General features: G+C 54.3%; 3 protein-coding genes across 3 annotated transcripts; 1 reads left to right on the top strand and 2 right to left on the bottom strand.

Moving 5' to 3' along the window:
- Positions 1-2,908: 2,908 nt before the first annotated feature.
- PC9H_007006 (uncharacterized protein) lies at positions 2,909-4,525 on the top strand (the record flags this gene model as incomplete). Its single annotated transcript, XM_036776543.1, has 1 exon — positions 2,909-4,525. One exon carries the CDS (start codon positions 2,909-2,911, stop codon positions 4,523-4,525), a length of 1,617 nt encoding a protein of 538 aa, XP_036630163.1.
- A 381-nt stretch (positions 4,526-4,906) lies between these two features.
- PC9H_007007 (uncharacterized protein) lies at positions 4,907-6,086 on the bottom strand (the record flags this gene model as incomplete). Its single annotated transcript, XM_036776544.1, has 2 exons — positions 4,907-5,212; positions 5,271-6,086. 2 exons carry the CDS (start codon positions 6,084-6,086, stop codon positions 4,907-4,909), a joined length of 1,122 nt encoding a protein of 373 aa, XP_036630164.1.
- An 8,682-nt stretch (positions 6,087-14,768) lies between these two features.
- On the bottom strand, positions 14,769-15,951 carry PC9H_007008 (uncharacterized protein; the record flags this gene model as incomplete). The annotated part of the gene is made up of 8 exons (XM_036776545.1): positions 14,769-14,936; positions 14,998-15,019; positions 15,074-15,086; positions 15,139-15,178; positions 15,234-15,306; positions 15,363-15,495; positions 15,558-15,736; positions 15,797-15,951. 8 exons carry the CDS (start codon positions 15,949-15,951, stop codon positions 14,769-14,771), a joined length of 783 nt encoding a protein of 260 aa, XP_036630165.1.
- Positions 15,952-16,565: the final 614 nt, after the last annotated feature.

A 16,565-nucleotide genomic window follows, 5' to 3' on the forward strand; every position in this document is an offset into this window, starting at 1 on the left:
CGCCAGACAACGAGGCAGGGTAAAGGAGCGACAGCGTCAGTGTTCACGAACACGAGGGCATGATGTACGAGACCACGGGCTTCGTAGTTTAGCCTTCGTCGATGTTCTCCTTGAGTTGCATGGGATATGTGTAGTCATCTGGCCACCCAGATATATTTTGACCCGAAGGAAAGAACCTTGGAGGGATGAAATACGACGGAGTCGCCGTCTGCATCGATATGAAAACCATCTGATAGCATGAGGATTTAGCGGGGCATCATGAAGCTAGCCCCCACTGGCATCGTGCCACGTACATGCTCTCGTAGCTCGTAGGTGCCTGCATGGGATGCTCCAGCGAGATTCCCCGGGCGCTGTAAAGGGGAGACGGTAGAGTTCAGCAGAGGGCGTTCAAGTCCAGATAGCGCCCTCGTGGGAAACTATTACCTGCCATTTGCAAAACTCAAACTTGCTTTTCAACGAGCAGCACTAATAAGTAGAACCCATCGTCTCCCTTACCCCAGCGAGTAGCCGTTCGCCCAACGTTGGTTCATAGCTTCTTATTGCCACGACCTATCCGAAAGCAATACTGCCAAAGGGCGCGCGCCGGGAGACGACAAGGGCAAGCACTTGGATATCTCCACACAACTCAAGTGTCGCTACCCATACAATGATCTACCTTCATCTTCGGAAAACCCACCACTCCGCCACGCTCCATATCCCAGTACTCTATGAACTAAACTAAATCACGCAAGATACATCTTCCATGATGGTGTCAACATTCCGGTGCGCTATATCCCATCTCCTGCATCTCAAAAAGTATTCAACTTGGCGTTTGGCTGGACCTTCGCTGCGGTGTTTTGTATGCACTCATTGCGTACATGCTGGATACCGAAGCCCTTCGCGCCGGCTCTCCGAACGTTCCCGCCAAAACTCTGAAAGCGCGCTGCCAACTGCACAGGTAACACACGTGTTTGCGTCTTTGATTCCCTGGGCTTCGTGTCGTCTAGCAGCGGGGCTGCCTATATTTCGCTCCGCTTGGGTTGCAGTGGCTGCCAAAGACGGCCGTTAGCTGGCGTACTACCTCTGAATAGAGGTCTGAAACACCTCGATGAGAATGCCAAAGGTTGCAACATGAGGACGGGACCACGAGAGACTCGGAACGTCGGCGGTCGGCCGTGCGGTAGTACGATGTCCGCCTTAAGACTCGCTAGCTGAATACTTGCAGCGCTTAAATAACCACATGCGCTTCTTCCCATCCACCCATGCCAAATTGCAACCATCTACATCCCGGCCCAGATATACGATTCAACGCTCCGCTTCGTGAACACTCACGTAAGGTGTGCGCGAACTTACGAACTTATTCGCTCTGCGACACACAGTCCTATCACGGTAAATCCCCATGCTTCAGGATGTGGACGTACGTGGGGTATTGCGGATGGATATCGACGGATTCTCGCCAGCCGAGCTGAAGTGGAAGTTGCGGGAGTGCGGGTTATTCTTGGAGGGTCAAAGAACGACTCGGATAGGATATCGTACTGGCCTCAACGACCAGGCTACGGCCGGGAAGCTGGTATCTTGGCTTTGAATATGCGTCAAGACATATTCACTGTTTGAGCTCAGTCCTTCCGCAGCAATGGTCGTGCCTCGCAAGCTGCTACTCTTGTATCCTACCCCGGAAGGCCAGCAGATGTCGATGGGCAAGGTGGGTCGCTCAATCGCCCTATTTCAGCCCTCGCTTCGAGTCTCTGTATAACCCGTATACCCCCCCTCCCGATACTTCGCGCAGATATGGAGAGGTAATGCCTAATATTGTCACGGTTTGCTGTCTAAACCCAGGCGCGTGGGTCGTGTTTGACGAACCCGCCACGATTTCTCTTCTTGCCGACACCCCAGTACCTCCAGGAACTACCGGGGACTCAGTGTCGCGCTATACGGATCTGTGGGTCCCAAGAAGAATGGTGGAATGTGCCCGGCCAAGGGGCACGAGGGGGCGGGGGGCTGCGTGTCGCGAATGCAAGTACGGCCCACGGGAAGCGACGGCTCGGGCCAACGAGATGACGCCGAGTAATGGAATTCGTTAGATTCTGCCAAACGATCTGAACTTTCAGCACTCTCCAGAGCAAAACCCTCGTGTGGATTTATTCTAAAAGTTGGCAGTGGAATATGGAAGATCTGCCGAGTGTCACACCCTTTCAACTCACGAACAACTCACGAAGCACGATTCTGCCCGCCAACCGCGTACCGTATCCTAGACCCCCATCAGTTCGTTTTCACTCCGTCTTCAAATCCGAGGCAAAGGCTTTCCGATCTCGACCCCGTATGGTGAGCCCTTGAGCGCCGAAGGGGTGGTCGAGGTTACGGACGTATGCATGCACGCTGGACAGAGGCGTCGGTTACGAGGTTTTCCGTCAATAGGCGGTGAGAGCGCGAGCGCACGAGTGTTGTGGGGGGGGGGGATAAGGGGGATAAGGGGTGTTGGCTCGTTTGTCATCGTCGAGCTTGACGAAAAGCGGCTTCATACCGGCCTTTTTGGGAACTTCGTCGGTTCCGCTACTGGACGGGCTGAAGGTACGGTTAAGCTTTGAGCTCTTGAGGCTTGCCAGATGTCAATGTGAGATAACCTGCCCGTACAATTTACTGATAGTAGCGTGCAGCTCCTCTTGGTAACCCTGGCGACCGCAGTCTTTAGCTTTGCTTGACTGCATATGTGGGTGAATATATCTAGGGCGTCAGCGCTCTTGCTAGATCCATCTTCAAAGAGCGCGTAACTCTCTTCGTCAAGCTGACCTACCTGCTAGTGAAGCACAACCTTGTTTGCAGTGTGGCAGGTGGCCACATTCATCATCGAGACTTATTTACCGTCCAAACTCGTATAAAGGGCCCATTGTCCACCATCTTGCCACAATTCTCAATCCTCCTGTGTACTACCATGTCGACGGTAGTGCATCCTCTGAGGCGACGCGGCATCAACAAGCTGCCCTTCGAGCTCCTGGTCGAAATTCTTATGCTCGCGTCTACCACGCAATATGACGCGCAAGGCCGGCGCGTACCCCCTGCGCATCCGCTGCTGGCGTTCAGCCATGTCTGCGGAACCTGGCGAACAGCAGTGCGAGCTGCTCCCGAATTATGGACGATCATCGTTCTCTCCAAGAAGCTGCCTCTTGTCCTGTGGAATGAATACGGCACGGACACGGACGACAGCGACGATGAGAGGGACGACGGCAGTGACGACGCGGTCGACGAGGCTCAAATAGAAGAGTGGAATGGGGTACAAGACCCATGCAGCGACGACACGGATTTGGGAGAATTCGACGGCGACGAGGATGTCAATGAAGAGAAAGAGCGCGAAGTGGAGGCTGACGGCGACGACACCAATGCAAACGGCCGAGGCACAGGGAAAGCACAGTTTTATCCCCTGCGACGTGGTGTAGCACCGATGCTCTTTGCCGAACTCCACCGGATGGCCGCAGTGCGGATCCTGGTCCAACGCGAAGATGCCCTTGCCCTACCCCCGTTGCTCGCTGCCGCTGCACCCCTTCTGGAATCCCTCGACCTGAGCGTGGAGGACCTGGACGAACCTCTTGTCGTCACCCCTTTCGGCGGGGCGCCCCCTCCGCGCCTCACCCGTCTCGCATTGGAGGGAGGGTTCGAGATCCCATGGGATGCCCCCATATACGCGCACCTGACACACCTCCACCTGAAGCCCACCTCCAATACGGAGAAGTACCAGCACAAATGCGGGTATCGGCTCTTCGCACACGCGCTGGCGCAGATGTGCGCGCTGGAAAGCCTCGAACTTATAGGGTGCATCCCGGACGACATCCTCTCGACCGAGGCTGAGGCTGAGGACGGCATTTATCTCCCCCGCCTGACCGATCTCCTGATCTCGGACTACGCGCCTAACTGCGACATGTTCCTGCGGAGCATCGAGTGCAGGCTCCATACACTCTGGGTTGCGGGCACCGAGGACGAAGACCACGAAGACTGGGCGGAGTACGCGAATGTATACGTCGCCCTGTTCGACGCGTGCAAGCAGCATATGGCCCCGCAGCTAACGACAAACCCGGTGACTTCTTTCATCGTCGAGACGGGGTGGAATATCATTTCGTTCCAGGGCCTCAGCTGCTGTCGAGATAGCGCGGAGGACTCCGATACACTGTTCGCTATCACCGTCTTCCACACGCGGACCGACGGTTCGTCGCCTGTAAATGAGGCATTCATTGCGCGTGCGTTGAACGTGCTCCCACCGCATGAAGGCCGTCCCCTGCAGCTCGAGTTGCACGACGAGAACGTGTATGATCCTGCTTTGATCGCTGCGCGGCTGGACGAGCTGGACGGCGGCATCCGGCATGATAGCATGGAGCTCGCTGGGTGCCAGGGCCAGTGCTGGTGCATGCGCACCCACTGTTCTACTGTGAATGTGGACGGTCCCGATTCCGATTCCGATGTGGTGAGCGATGGAGTAGGAGATCATTCGGGTGTGGAAGACGATGATGTGCCTGCGCCATATGAAGAGTTATTGGCTGCCTTCATGCTACCGATGTAGGGTCGCTACGTCCATGACATACTAGATTCAATATTTATGCGACTAATGCCGATGTAACTGTATTTACCAGGATTTTTTGTATGATATGATATGGCCACTAGAACCTCGATCATCGTGAAGAATATATTGCTGTTCGCCAGCTGTTGGAGAGAACCTACGCGTGCAGATGACCTCAGGATGCGTACATGTCCGGTATAGGTATATCCTGCTTTCTACACAACTTGAATCATGTAGCTATAGGAGCTATCTACACGTAGGCCCGACTACCAGCCTCCCAATTCTGATACATCCTTTGGGTATGCACCGCGTCTGTAATCTCCTTCGTACAAACTTTCCGTCGGCTAAGCAGTGTCTACCGAGCCCTTCATCAATATCCACACCCTAGCCAACCAAGCGGTCTCGATCAAGGAGGCACGCATTATCAATATCCGGCTGCACGCTCTCCCACCAAGGCTGCCATTGTGAGGTGCAGATTTGCACCGAAAAGCCTGTTCTCGAGTGACGATAGAAGCGCCGAAACTTGTCTTTCTCATCTTCGCTTATGTCGACCATCACCATAGCCCCAATGGCATCAAATACCGAGCGGGCGGTTCTCTCGGGCGCACCCATCGGGATCATGTCGCCGACAAGCCTGAGGTACTTCAATTTCGTCGTCGAAAGGAGGTTCCAGGGCAAGGGGGCCGTTACCTAGGTTCAGTGAGTTGCTACATAAACGGGGGGAGGGCAACAAAGAAGGCAAGCATACCCCATCTACATCCAATCGCAGATACTCCAAGCTTGCGAGCCTTCGGGACAACGAAGCGACTCCGGGGAAATTGAACGGTTCCGGGAAGTAGGCAGCGCGGACCGAAGGGAATGCCTTCACTATCGCATCTTCCGTCTCTTCGGGAAACGGTGTGTGGCGCTGGCTCCACGCGGTGGTGAAGCAGACGTCGTGGACTGATGGCCTATGTCCGAATCGCTTGGCGATTCTGATTGGGCATTTGAGGGAGTGTATCTCTGGGAGCGCTGTGGGCGATATAGCAGCGTTGTATGGACGCTCCTCGCTTCCAAGGGGTGCCCCGAACTGGTATACCGAGAATAGACGTAGATTTGGATGGGATGCCAAGAGGTCCACAAATGACGACGAGTAATTCGTGCTTCCCAGAATGAGATGCGTGAGTCTCGCTGTCGGGGGAAGGAGCCCCAGAGTGTCGGGGTCGACGTAAATAGAGTTGATCGCCAGCCGTCGTAAGTTGGTAAGAAACGGAAGTAGCGCCCGCAGGCATTTGTTGCCCAAGTCGTTTGACGTGTAGCTAAATAAATTGAACGAAGCGGTGAATCGGAGATGTGGGTTTGTTTCAGCACCGATGGTCAATTTTTCGAGGGATATCAGGTATTTGGGATCGCGTGTGACATAGGACGAGGGGGCATCGCGCGAGTCGAAGGAGAGCTCGCGGTAGATGGCTGTTAGGGGGAATCGACCCGTTTCGCGACTAACGGTGAGGAGGACCCATTGAGTCTTCGGGTCATCAACGGCCTCAACGATGTAGGATAAAAGATCGTAAGGTAGACGGGGCATCTCACAGCTGCCACATTAAGTCGCGATTTTCAGTGCGAGTGAAGACACCTACTAAATACTTGATGTTTCGGCTCAGTGCAACGGGGTAGTAATATGAAGCAGGGGACTCTTCTCTTCCTTTTACCACGATCATCAAAAATAAGCGCCCGCCTAGGCTGGCAACATTACACGGTAAGTCCGCAAGAAAGGGAAGCAAGAAGAGGTCCTATGAACCCCACAACCCCGGGCAGTAAGCCCGGGACCACACTACGGAACTGGTTCCGCCCACCACCACCATCAGACAACACCACAGCGCCAAACGAAGGAGGAATACACACGAACACCGACGACAACACACATCAAGATAACGACATCGAGGATGAAAGCGACGATAACGATAATGACAACGATAACGACGACACTGAAGACAGCGACAGTGATCATCAACTCACCAAGCGACCTACGTCCAAGCTCAGGGCCAGCAGAGTAGCAGCGCGGCGCGAAACCAGTAGATTCACCTTCCTCAAGACCCTCGAGGCGGTCAAGGCCAAGAACGACGTCGCAGCGGCGCGGCGCAAGACACCAGCCCCGGAATCTGGCAAAGCAAGTAGTGACAGCACTGACGCAGCTCACCCCCCAGCAGATGGCCGTGCAGCCCCCCCACATATGACAGGTATGCGTCAAGGGACCTTGGTTTTCGACACGACGAGTACGACAGGCGCAAAGCGTAAAGGCAAGGAACTCGAGAAGGCGAGCCTGAGCTCTCCTTCGGCGGACGCCTCAAGGCCCAGCAGCAAATCAGCGCGGGGCGCGACTACGCCCTTACGCCCGCACAAGCGTACCAAGGGCTCGCAAGCCAACCCAAAGCCCGTCAGCCCAACGGAAAAAGCAGCACAATACCTCAAGGACATGGGGATGATAGAAACGACAAAGGTAGACCTTAAGCTCATTACTAATGTACTTTTCAAGGTTGCTGCTCGAGTGCAAGACACTGGCACGAGCGAAACGATACACGCGCTAGCATCGCTCCAGGAGGAGATCATTCGGCAGCAGGAGGTCACGCAAGCCACCAACATTTTGCGGGAAGCAGCAAAGGAGATTTCGAACAACCTCACAGCGAAGCTGGCAGAACTGACCAAGGAGACGGTAACGGCCGTCCGTCGGGGAGTATCGCAGGCAAGCCGGGAGCTCGACAAATGCACTGACGTTGTTAAAGTCGCAGCCGGAGACTTCAAAGCCACGGCCGGAAGCACACCAAGGTCCTACGCAAGAGCGGCCGCACCTCAAGACCAAGGCACAAGCACCCCACCCACCCTGCTGCGCCCGGCCACGCAGGCCAGGATGGAGAGGGACCGTCGACGCATCCTAGTCGACCCGCCCACTGGACAGGCCAGCCTATACCCCACCACCACCAACAGCAACAGCATCACCAAGAAAGCCACAGACGCCCTGCACGGAATCAGGGGAGATGCGGCGTGGGCCTTCGTTAGCTGCACAAAACTCGATAAGGGTGGTATCCTTCTGGAGACCAACCGAGCTGAAGCTAAGAGCTGGCTGCTCGGCGGTAAGAGGCTTGACACCTTTATTGCCAAATTCAGCCCAGGCGCCATGGTAAAACCGAAGAAATACACCATCAAGGCCCTCTACCTACCAGTGGATCAGCCTATCGACACGGCGGATGCCTGGAGGACGTTTGAAACGGAGAACGACCTCCCCCCCAACGCGATCTCACAAATCAAATGGATGAAGCCAGCATCACGCCGCGGCAAGGACCAACAGCACGGACACGCCACGATCACCCTCGCCGAACCATCGGATGCCAACAAACTGCTTCGGCAAGGGCTTCTAGTTCTGGGAAACAACTACAGGTGCCACAAGAGCAAAGTCGAGCCACTACGATGCCTCAAATGTCAACACTACGGCCACATCGCCAGCACCTGTAAGGCATCAGAAGCCATCTGCGCAACATGCGCCCAACACCACGAAGACGCCCAGGACTGTCCTCAGCTGAATCGAAAGGAAGCACATGCCTGCGTGTCATGCAACCTAGGCGGTCATGCCAGCTGGGACCGCAGCTGCCCAAGTCGACAGAAGCTCCAGAGGCTGCTCGACGAGCGCCTGGAAAGCAACACGCTTCCGTACTTCCCCACAGACGAACCCTGGACGCAGCGGCAATCCCCCTTCTACTCCGGACGGTATTCCAAGCAGGACCTCACCGACTGTGATTGGCGACAGGCCAAGAAGGACCGGCTGCAACAAACCACCATCCCTGATGCTTTCCGCCCACTAATTGAGAGCAGTCAGCTACGGAACTCCAAAGGCCAAGGAGCGCCAACTGCAGATGCCATGGACTGGTCCACCATAATCTGGGATCTCCCCGCAGACGGCGTTATGAACAGCGTCAAAGAGAAGTCCCCCCTTGCCGTAGCCTCATGACTGACAAAACCTCCAACAGCATCCGTATTAGACAGTACAACCTAAACAAATCTATGAACGCCCAGCAAACGGTCTCAAACTCGCCACTACATGAAGAATTTGACATCCTCTTAATTCAGGAACCCTACCTCTGCCCAGCCCTATTTACTCGCACTAATCGCAACTGGGTCCCTTTGTACCCCTACTCCCAGGCCGAAAACCTCTACCCTACGAGATCTATAATCATGGTTAATAGCAGGATAAGCACCGACGCCTACGAACAAGTTGTCATCGCTGGCACAGGCGATGTCACTGCCATACGTCTAAGCTCGGACGCAGGCGATATTTTCATTTTCAACGTATATAATGACTGTACTCATTCCCTAGTTCTAGATGCCATTCGGCAAACAGCCATGGAGCTACGCACCAAGTACGAAAACCCGCAAATGATCTGGGCCAGCGATTTCAACCGGCACCACGAGTGGTGGGACAAACCAACTGACCATCACCTCTTCACTCCGAGAGCCCGGGAGGACGCGCAACTCCTTATCGACCTGGTCTCCGACTTTGGGCTTGAAATGGCGTTAGAGCCTGGAGTCCCCACCCTCGAACATATGGTAACGAAGAACGAGTACCGTGTTGACAACGTCTTCGTATCAGCTGACCTCATCGACCGGGTACTAGTCTGCGAAGTTCACCCAGGGGAGACGCCGGTTGGGGCAGACCACTACCCCATCGACACCATCCTGGACCTCTCAACAGATCTAGCGGAAGAAAGACGCACACGCAACTTTCGCACAGTCGACTGGAAGGCGTTCAACGAGGAACTCTCATCACGGCTGCCAGCAGCTGGTATTCCCGTTGATATCCATACCACAGATGATATTGACACCGCCGTGACGGCACTCACCGCACTTCTACAGGGGATAATCCAAGACACTATCAAGGAAAGCGGTACGGCCCCATACAACCGCAGATGGTGGAACGCCGAGCTCGAAACCCTACGTAAAGAGTGCACCAGAACCAAACGCGCCTCCCACAATCTGCAAGGCGTCGCATCTCCCATACACGAAGAGGCTCGGCACGTCAGCGCAGTCTACAAACGACGATTGGAGGAGACTAAGTCCAAGCATTGGGAGGACTTCTTAGAGGACCTTGACCCGCAGGAACTCTGGATCGCAAACAAGTACATGTCAGGCACAGGCTCCGACGGGGGCAAGGTACGTGTTCCCGCCCTGAAATTCAACATGCCCGATGGCTCTCAGAAGGAGGCCACTTCCAATGAGGAGAAGGGATGTATGCTAGCTGACATGTTTTTCCCCAAGCGACCCGCTGACTTTGAGGCGACGGAGCCGGATAGCTACCCAGACCCAGTGCCGCACCTCTTCACCACCACTACAGACCGTACAGCCAAGGTACTTGCTCGCCTCAAGCCCTTCAAAGTCTGTGGGCCAGACGGCATCCCCAACATTGTCCTCATGCGGTGCAGCAGCACCCTCGCCCCCATTCTAACTAGGATTTACGAGGCAGTCTTCCAACTCGACTACTATCCCCTGGCATGGAAGCGCTGGACAACCATCGTACTCAAAAAGCCTGGAAAGCCCCGCTATGATCTTGCCAAAGCGTGGAGGCCAATCGCGCTGCTCAACACCATGGGAAAGGTTCTAACGGCTCTAGTTACCGAGGACATGGTTGAGATGTGCGAAAAACATGATCTTCTGCCGAATCGTCACTTTGGGGGACGACCCGGACGTACCACTAGTGATGCACTCCACACGCTCACATCCAAGATCAAGCACGCATGGAGAAGGGGGAAGGTGGTATCAGCACTCTTCCTTGACATCGAAGCTGCTTTCCCAAATGCCGTCACGGATCAGTTGCTAACAAATCTTCGCAAACGCAGGATCCCTCAACCCTTCATCAACTTCGTCCGTAATCTCCTATCCAACAGGCAGACAACCATGGTCTTCGACGACTATAGATCAGACTGGATCAATGTGGACAACGGAATAGGACAGGGGGACCCCATCTCCATGATCCTCTATCTTTTCTACAACGCTGACCTCATTGACATCCCAGATACCGAAAAGGGGGAATATGCGATCGCCTACGTGGACGATGCCACCTTTATTGCGGAGGCAAAAACGGCAGCTGCCGCACATCGCAAGCTTGCTAACATGATGACACGCCCCGGTGGTGGCTATGCATGGTCGGCCATCCACAACTCACGCTTCGAAACCAGCAAGCTGCGTGTAATGAACTTCACACCGGACGCCATCGAGCACCCCACACTGAAGCTACAAGGACAGGAAGTCATCCGCGAAACATGCTACAAGCTCCTAGGAGTGCTCCTTGACGAACATTTGCGATGGAAGGAGCAGACAGCAGCAGCACTAAGTAAAACCATACAGTGGATCAACGTCTTCAAGCGACTGGGCAGAGTGGGCGGCGGCATAAGCTCCAGGTTCCTTCGACAGCTGTACCTGGCTGTGGCCATCCCCAAGCTAACATATGCTCTCGACGTTTGGTACACTCCTGCTCGCCTGCCAGAAGGCAAGAAGAGAAGGGTAGGGTCGGTCCAGGCACTGAAGACTCTCATGAAGGCGCAGCGCGTCGCGGCCCTTGCCATCTCCGGAGCCATGCGCACAACGGCGAACGACACCCTCGACATCCACGCTGGACTCCCCCCACTCGAATTCACCCTCGACTTCATTTGCCATCGAAATGCGGTCAGAGCCGCCACACTGCCCAAAGAACACCCGGTGGGTAACATACTAACCTGGACCCACTGCTACCAAGGTCGTCACACATCCCCCATCATTGCCCTCATGCGACTCTACTGCATCAAACCGACAGAGACGGAGACTATACTCCCTACATCCCACAGACGTCTGGGCGACCAATGCCCAGTCTCGACCCACATTGCACCCACACGCGAGGATTCTAAGGAACAGGAAGCCACGTCAACGGCCAACTTCAAACTCTATGTCGACGGGTCAGGCTACGAGGGCGGAACTGGAGCAGCAGCAGTGGTTACGCAACACGGCGAGGAGGTCTCAGCCGTCAGCCATAGCCTAGGCCCGCTCACCCACTACACCACCTTCGATGCAGAAGCGGTAGGACTCCTTCTCGCAGCAAACGAAATACTCAGCAGAAATCTTCACGGCAAAATCGACATCTACATGGACAATCAGTCCGTTATACAACAGATGGAATCGGGTAAAAAGGGGATGGGACAATACATCCTCAAATACGCAGAAGAAGCACTATCGTTGGCAGCAAAGCGCGCGAGGGACACCAACACCACCCTCGACATGAAGCTCCGATGGATCTCTGCTCATGACGACGTAGCAGGAAACGAACGGGCGGACACCCTGGCTAAAGAGGCAGCGACTGGAAAAGCGCAACCAGCTGAGTACTGCCCACTGCTGCTGCATGATCTCCCTAAACTACCGTATAGTAAAGCCGCCGTTCGTAAGGAAGCACGCCAGCGAGTCTCACTACAATGGGAAGCAAAATGGAAGAAGTCGACGCATAGGGTGAAGCTGGAAAGGGTCGACCCCGGACTAAAAGTAGGTAAATATCTGGACATGGTGGGCGACTGGAAGAAGAACCGTACGAGCATCATCACGCAACTCCGTACTGGCCACATCCCCCTCAACCACCACCTCTACCGCATCAAAAAAGCGGACTCCCCACTCTGCCCACACTGTAATGGCAAGGAAGAGACAGTGCGCCACTTCCTCACGGAATGTCCGGCGTACGACATCGAGCGCAAGGAGATGCAGTATGGATGCAAGAACTACGACCTACCGCTCAAAGTACTTCTAGCAACGGCGGAGGGAATGAAGGCCACCATTGAATACGTCCAACACACGAAGAGATTCAAGAAGCCCTTTGGGAGCTTCGAGGGAGACCTAGTGGCACCCAAGAGGGCGGCGGTTCTAAAGGAGAAAAGAGAACGTCGGGAGGAAAAGAAGAGGAGGAAGGAGGAGAAGAAGAGGAGGTAGGGACGGGAGGGGCGGTGCGGCAACAACAATGGTCGTAACCGTGGATCGCTCGCATGCGGAGCGTGATCTGACGAGGGAAGAACAGACGGCAGTGTTTCTCTTTGCGACCAATCCTCAAGCATAACCGCAAGATTCTCCCTTTCTTTCTTACCTTGACAGATAGCCACGTTTCCGCTCTCCCTCGGGACGAGCACCTAACATGCGAGGCCTTTGAGCCAAAAAGAGGAGCTATCCGCGCTGCAACGGCTACCTGCAATCACACTGGCGTCCGAAAAACAGTGGTTTCCGTCACTGGGCGGCAGGGGGACGAGGTCACGGACCGTCCGTCTGTCGCGCATGAAGAGCCAGGCAGTCAAGGTGGGCACAGGGCCCGTTTATTTATATTTCTATATAGCAGTAGATACGAACACATGTAGCAACGAGTCGTCCGCATGGAGGGAACTCCGATGGACGTTAAACAGAATCCAAAAAAAAAAAAAAAAAATATATGAAGCAGACGTAAACGGAACCGTGTAAATGACTCTCGGATCATGTGATGAACGGCTTTCGCTCGCTGTCCCCAACACCCATGCCCTGCGTTCTCGAAGCGTGGTTGTTTTGAGTCTACCAACGGCCACCGGAAAATGTGGAACGGTGATCGGGCCTCCTTCTATGTGGGCTTAATAATGCTAGCGCCAGCGCCCAAGTTATTCGCGGAAGCACAGTGGGAATCTCCCTCTATACCCATCACCCCTACATCACCGTCGCACATAACACTCATCGACGCAAGGAACCCCACACAACAACCTTGATCTCCTGAGCCAACACGCAACTCACTGAATCAACCGTATGGAATCTCTATCATCGCAACCCTCACTAACACTGACACATCGACAAGATGGATTGGTACGCTTATGTAGAGACTTCATACGACCCAGCGCCCGATGGGTGGAAAAGTGGGGTTTATACCGTCCTCACGCAGAGCTTAAACGATGCACAGCTCGCCGCGTGGGGCAGAGGGGCGATCTCATGGTCCGAAGAACGCTGTCGGCGTGCTGTCGAAGCCGCAGGCGGTTCCTGGGACGAACTTCACTGGACGGCGGCGGATCCAAGGTGTACCCAAGATGCGCCACCTGGGGGTACTGCGAGACACATGCCTAGCCACACGACTTTCAATGAAATCGCGGGAGCTGCGGAGGGGAACGACAGCGTGGGGCTTTCCGTCGTTGTATCTTGAGAGGCCTATGACACCGTGAGGCTTTCGTTCACGGCCTTGCTTCGGTCCAAGGCCCTATTTCTCGAGCGGAAGCAGGCGGCATGGAAACGAGTAGGATGCTATCAAGTGCTCAAGACGACGGGTTGGACAAGGAGTAGTACGCAATGCAATTTGCTTTGTGGTCTCTTGATATCGTTCGAGTCGCGAGATCTCACAGCGTGCGCACTTTAGATGTGCCAGGGGCAACCCTCTTCTACCCCTATCAGTCCCTAGTCTGCATACCCCAGTAGATTATTCAGCCCTCCATGCATATCTCACCAATTCGCAGAAACAACAGAACCATACCGGAGTGCCTCGTCGCGATTCTTGACTAGCCAACGTGTCTTCCTTCCTCTTCCTCGACATTCTCCCAGCAGCAGCACACCTCCGAGATTGCAGCCCGGCTCGCTTTTCGCCTTTCGCCATCATCTCATGTATGATGCCCCCGGTGAGGGCGAACAATCTGATGTGTAACGGAAATCCAAGACACCCATCGTTGTCGAGGTCCTCTCCGGATCCTATTTCGTACAGCTATGGCTGGCATCCCGTCGCGCGCGCACTCAGATCTCAAACCCCAGACCTAGTCTCCACACACCACACACTCCCCTCTAAACCAGAAGTGGGGCAAGAATCAAGAATCACCAGGTTCCGGATGGTCAACCAAGGAGGCAGATACATGTTTGTCGAATTCGTACACAGGTGCGTCACCACCGAGTCAGTTGGCACGAGCACGAGCAGGCTCGGCGGAGGGTGTTCTGGCGAGGGTATAAAAGGACCATTGTGATGATAGGCGGGTGCGATGACTCGGCGCGTATGCATCAATTCCCATCGTGCGGACTTCATAAGGTTGCCTGAGAGAAGAAACATAGAATCGGCGACTGGTTACTTCATCACTGCCTTATCTCGCCTCCTCTTCATCGCCGGCGCCGTTAACATCGATTGCATTCATTACCATATCGACCTGGAACAAAAAGCGGCCAAAGATACTATCTCTTCGATCTCACTGTTTCTTGGCAACATTCCAGTACGGACACGTACACTGAGTCAGTGTCCTTGAATACTTCCGGGTTCTTCAACAAATAGAGGTGTTTCGCTAACGACGTCGTTGGCCGCAATATCCTGGAGGACGTGGACGTACTCCTCCTTCCGCAGGATGCAAGTAATTAGCATCACTTTTGACGGTGTATCACAAGTCGCGTTCAAACTGTAGGGCTAAGTACGAGGCGCATTAGCGATCATATCTGTGGTCGTAGACGACTGAAATGTTACGCACCAAAATTAGATATTCATTCCACCTAAGAGAGCAGATTAAGCGTGAAGTAAAGATGAATAAATGTGTGGTCACCTACGGTCGTCCATTGGCTACAACAATCCTCTATTAGCATAGAAAAACGGAGTGTATTTTCGCACTCACTTGCGATTCTATCCTCAGGTGTATTTGCCAGTCCGTACGGCTAAAAGAGTGCTGTGAGACATGGCTGCATACTCCATCATAATGTTTTTACATACGACTTGAAATTCCTGGGTTCCCGACATCGTAGTCTTCTTGCGTATAAGGCGCAGATGCTGGCCCGGCTCGACTCTGCGGGAAGGAAGGAGTTAGAATTGTGAAGACGAAGCCCCGAGAGGGCATCCTACACCACGCTCCAATCGTGTGAGAAGTTGACGACATCTTCATGGACCTTCGTCTGCTCATCTTGCGAGAGCCGGAAATCAACCCCTCGGTCGAACGCGTTTGGGACATCAAAGCCACCGCTGATGCGTATGCCGGCTTCGATGAGAATACACCTTTCAACCGTTTTGGCAGAAGGAGAACCGCAGCGAATAACTCACCGTTTCGTGTTATAGTAGCAGAGATGTGCTCCGTACTCTTCCAACTTCCTGACCACTTGCCCTTGACGTGGTCTTTGGTTGTATTATTATATTCCCAAAGGACCTCGTCCGCGCTGACTGACCGGTAAACGGGCTCCTTGGGCGCCGCGGGGCCCTTGAAATCGTTGTAGCAGTACCACCTAGCGAAAGACGCAGGAGGGCGTTACGAGAAAGAAGAATGCGAGGAAGAGTGAACGTACGCCCACTGCAGGGCGATGCCTTCGTTGAGGGCAACGCCGCCATCCAACGGACCCCGCATGGTGCCGCCCCGCTGCTTGTTCAAAGTGTTCCAGACATCGAGCCTTGAATAGCCCAAGTGTGCCAGGTCCTCCCACGTGGTTTTGAAGCGGGCCATGAGCTCAGAGGGAGACGAGACGAGTCTTTCGAGTGAGTCAAATGGCCTCGAGACGCAGTGCGTGCGAGTAGACTGAGGATCAGATTTTGAAGTGAATACAGTTGTTGAATCGCGCGCGAGAGGAGGTGTCGGTGGCAATACGATAACCGTGTGGATGTATGTCACGGAGGCCGTTTCCACGGGGGCTAGAACGGCCCTTCGAGTCGCGAAGCCTGAAGTCCTGCTTGCGATAGTACATTTCATCCTACTGTCCGTCGCGATGCAATGATAGAAGACGTTCACAGTCCGAGCCATCAGTACGGATATTACCCCGAACTAATTGATATCCCCGGTACGTTGATGTGGAGTCGAGTCGAGTCGATGTAGACAGTTGCGATAACAAACCCCTTTCGAGACTGTCGAGTGTTCTGAAATCACTTGCGCGTGATTGTGAGGTACGTATGAATCATTGGTACCCGCGTTTTCGCCTCGATGCATTGTCCTTGACGCCGGGGGTTGTTTCGCATAGTGTGTGAGAGGTAGTGATACGAAGACAGCCGGATTTGGGCAATTTGGGCGTGAACTTCGTCGCATCTCAATCACGCCCACCAAATGTCCAAAGGGCAATGAAATCT

Source organism: Pleurotus ostreatus, assembly GCF_014466165.1.
Source record: "Pleurotus ostreatus strain PC9 chromosome Unknown scaffold_5, whole genome shotgun sequence".
Classification (NCBI taxonomy): Eukaryota; Fungi; Basidiomycota; class Agaricomycetes; order Agaricales; family Pleurotaceae; genus Pleurotus; species Pleurotus ostreatus.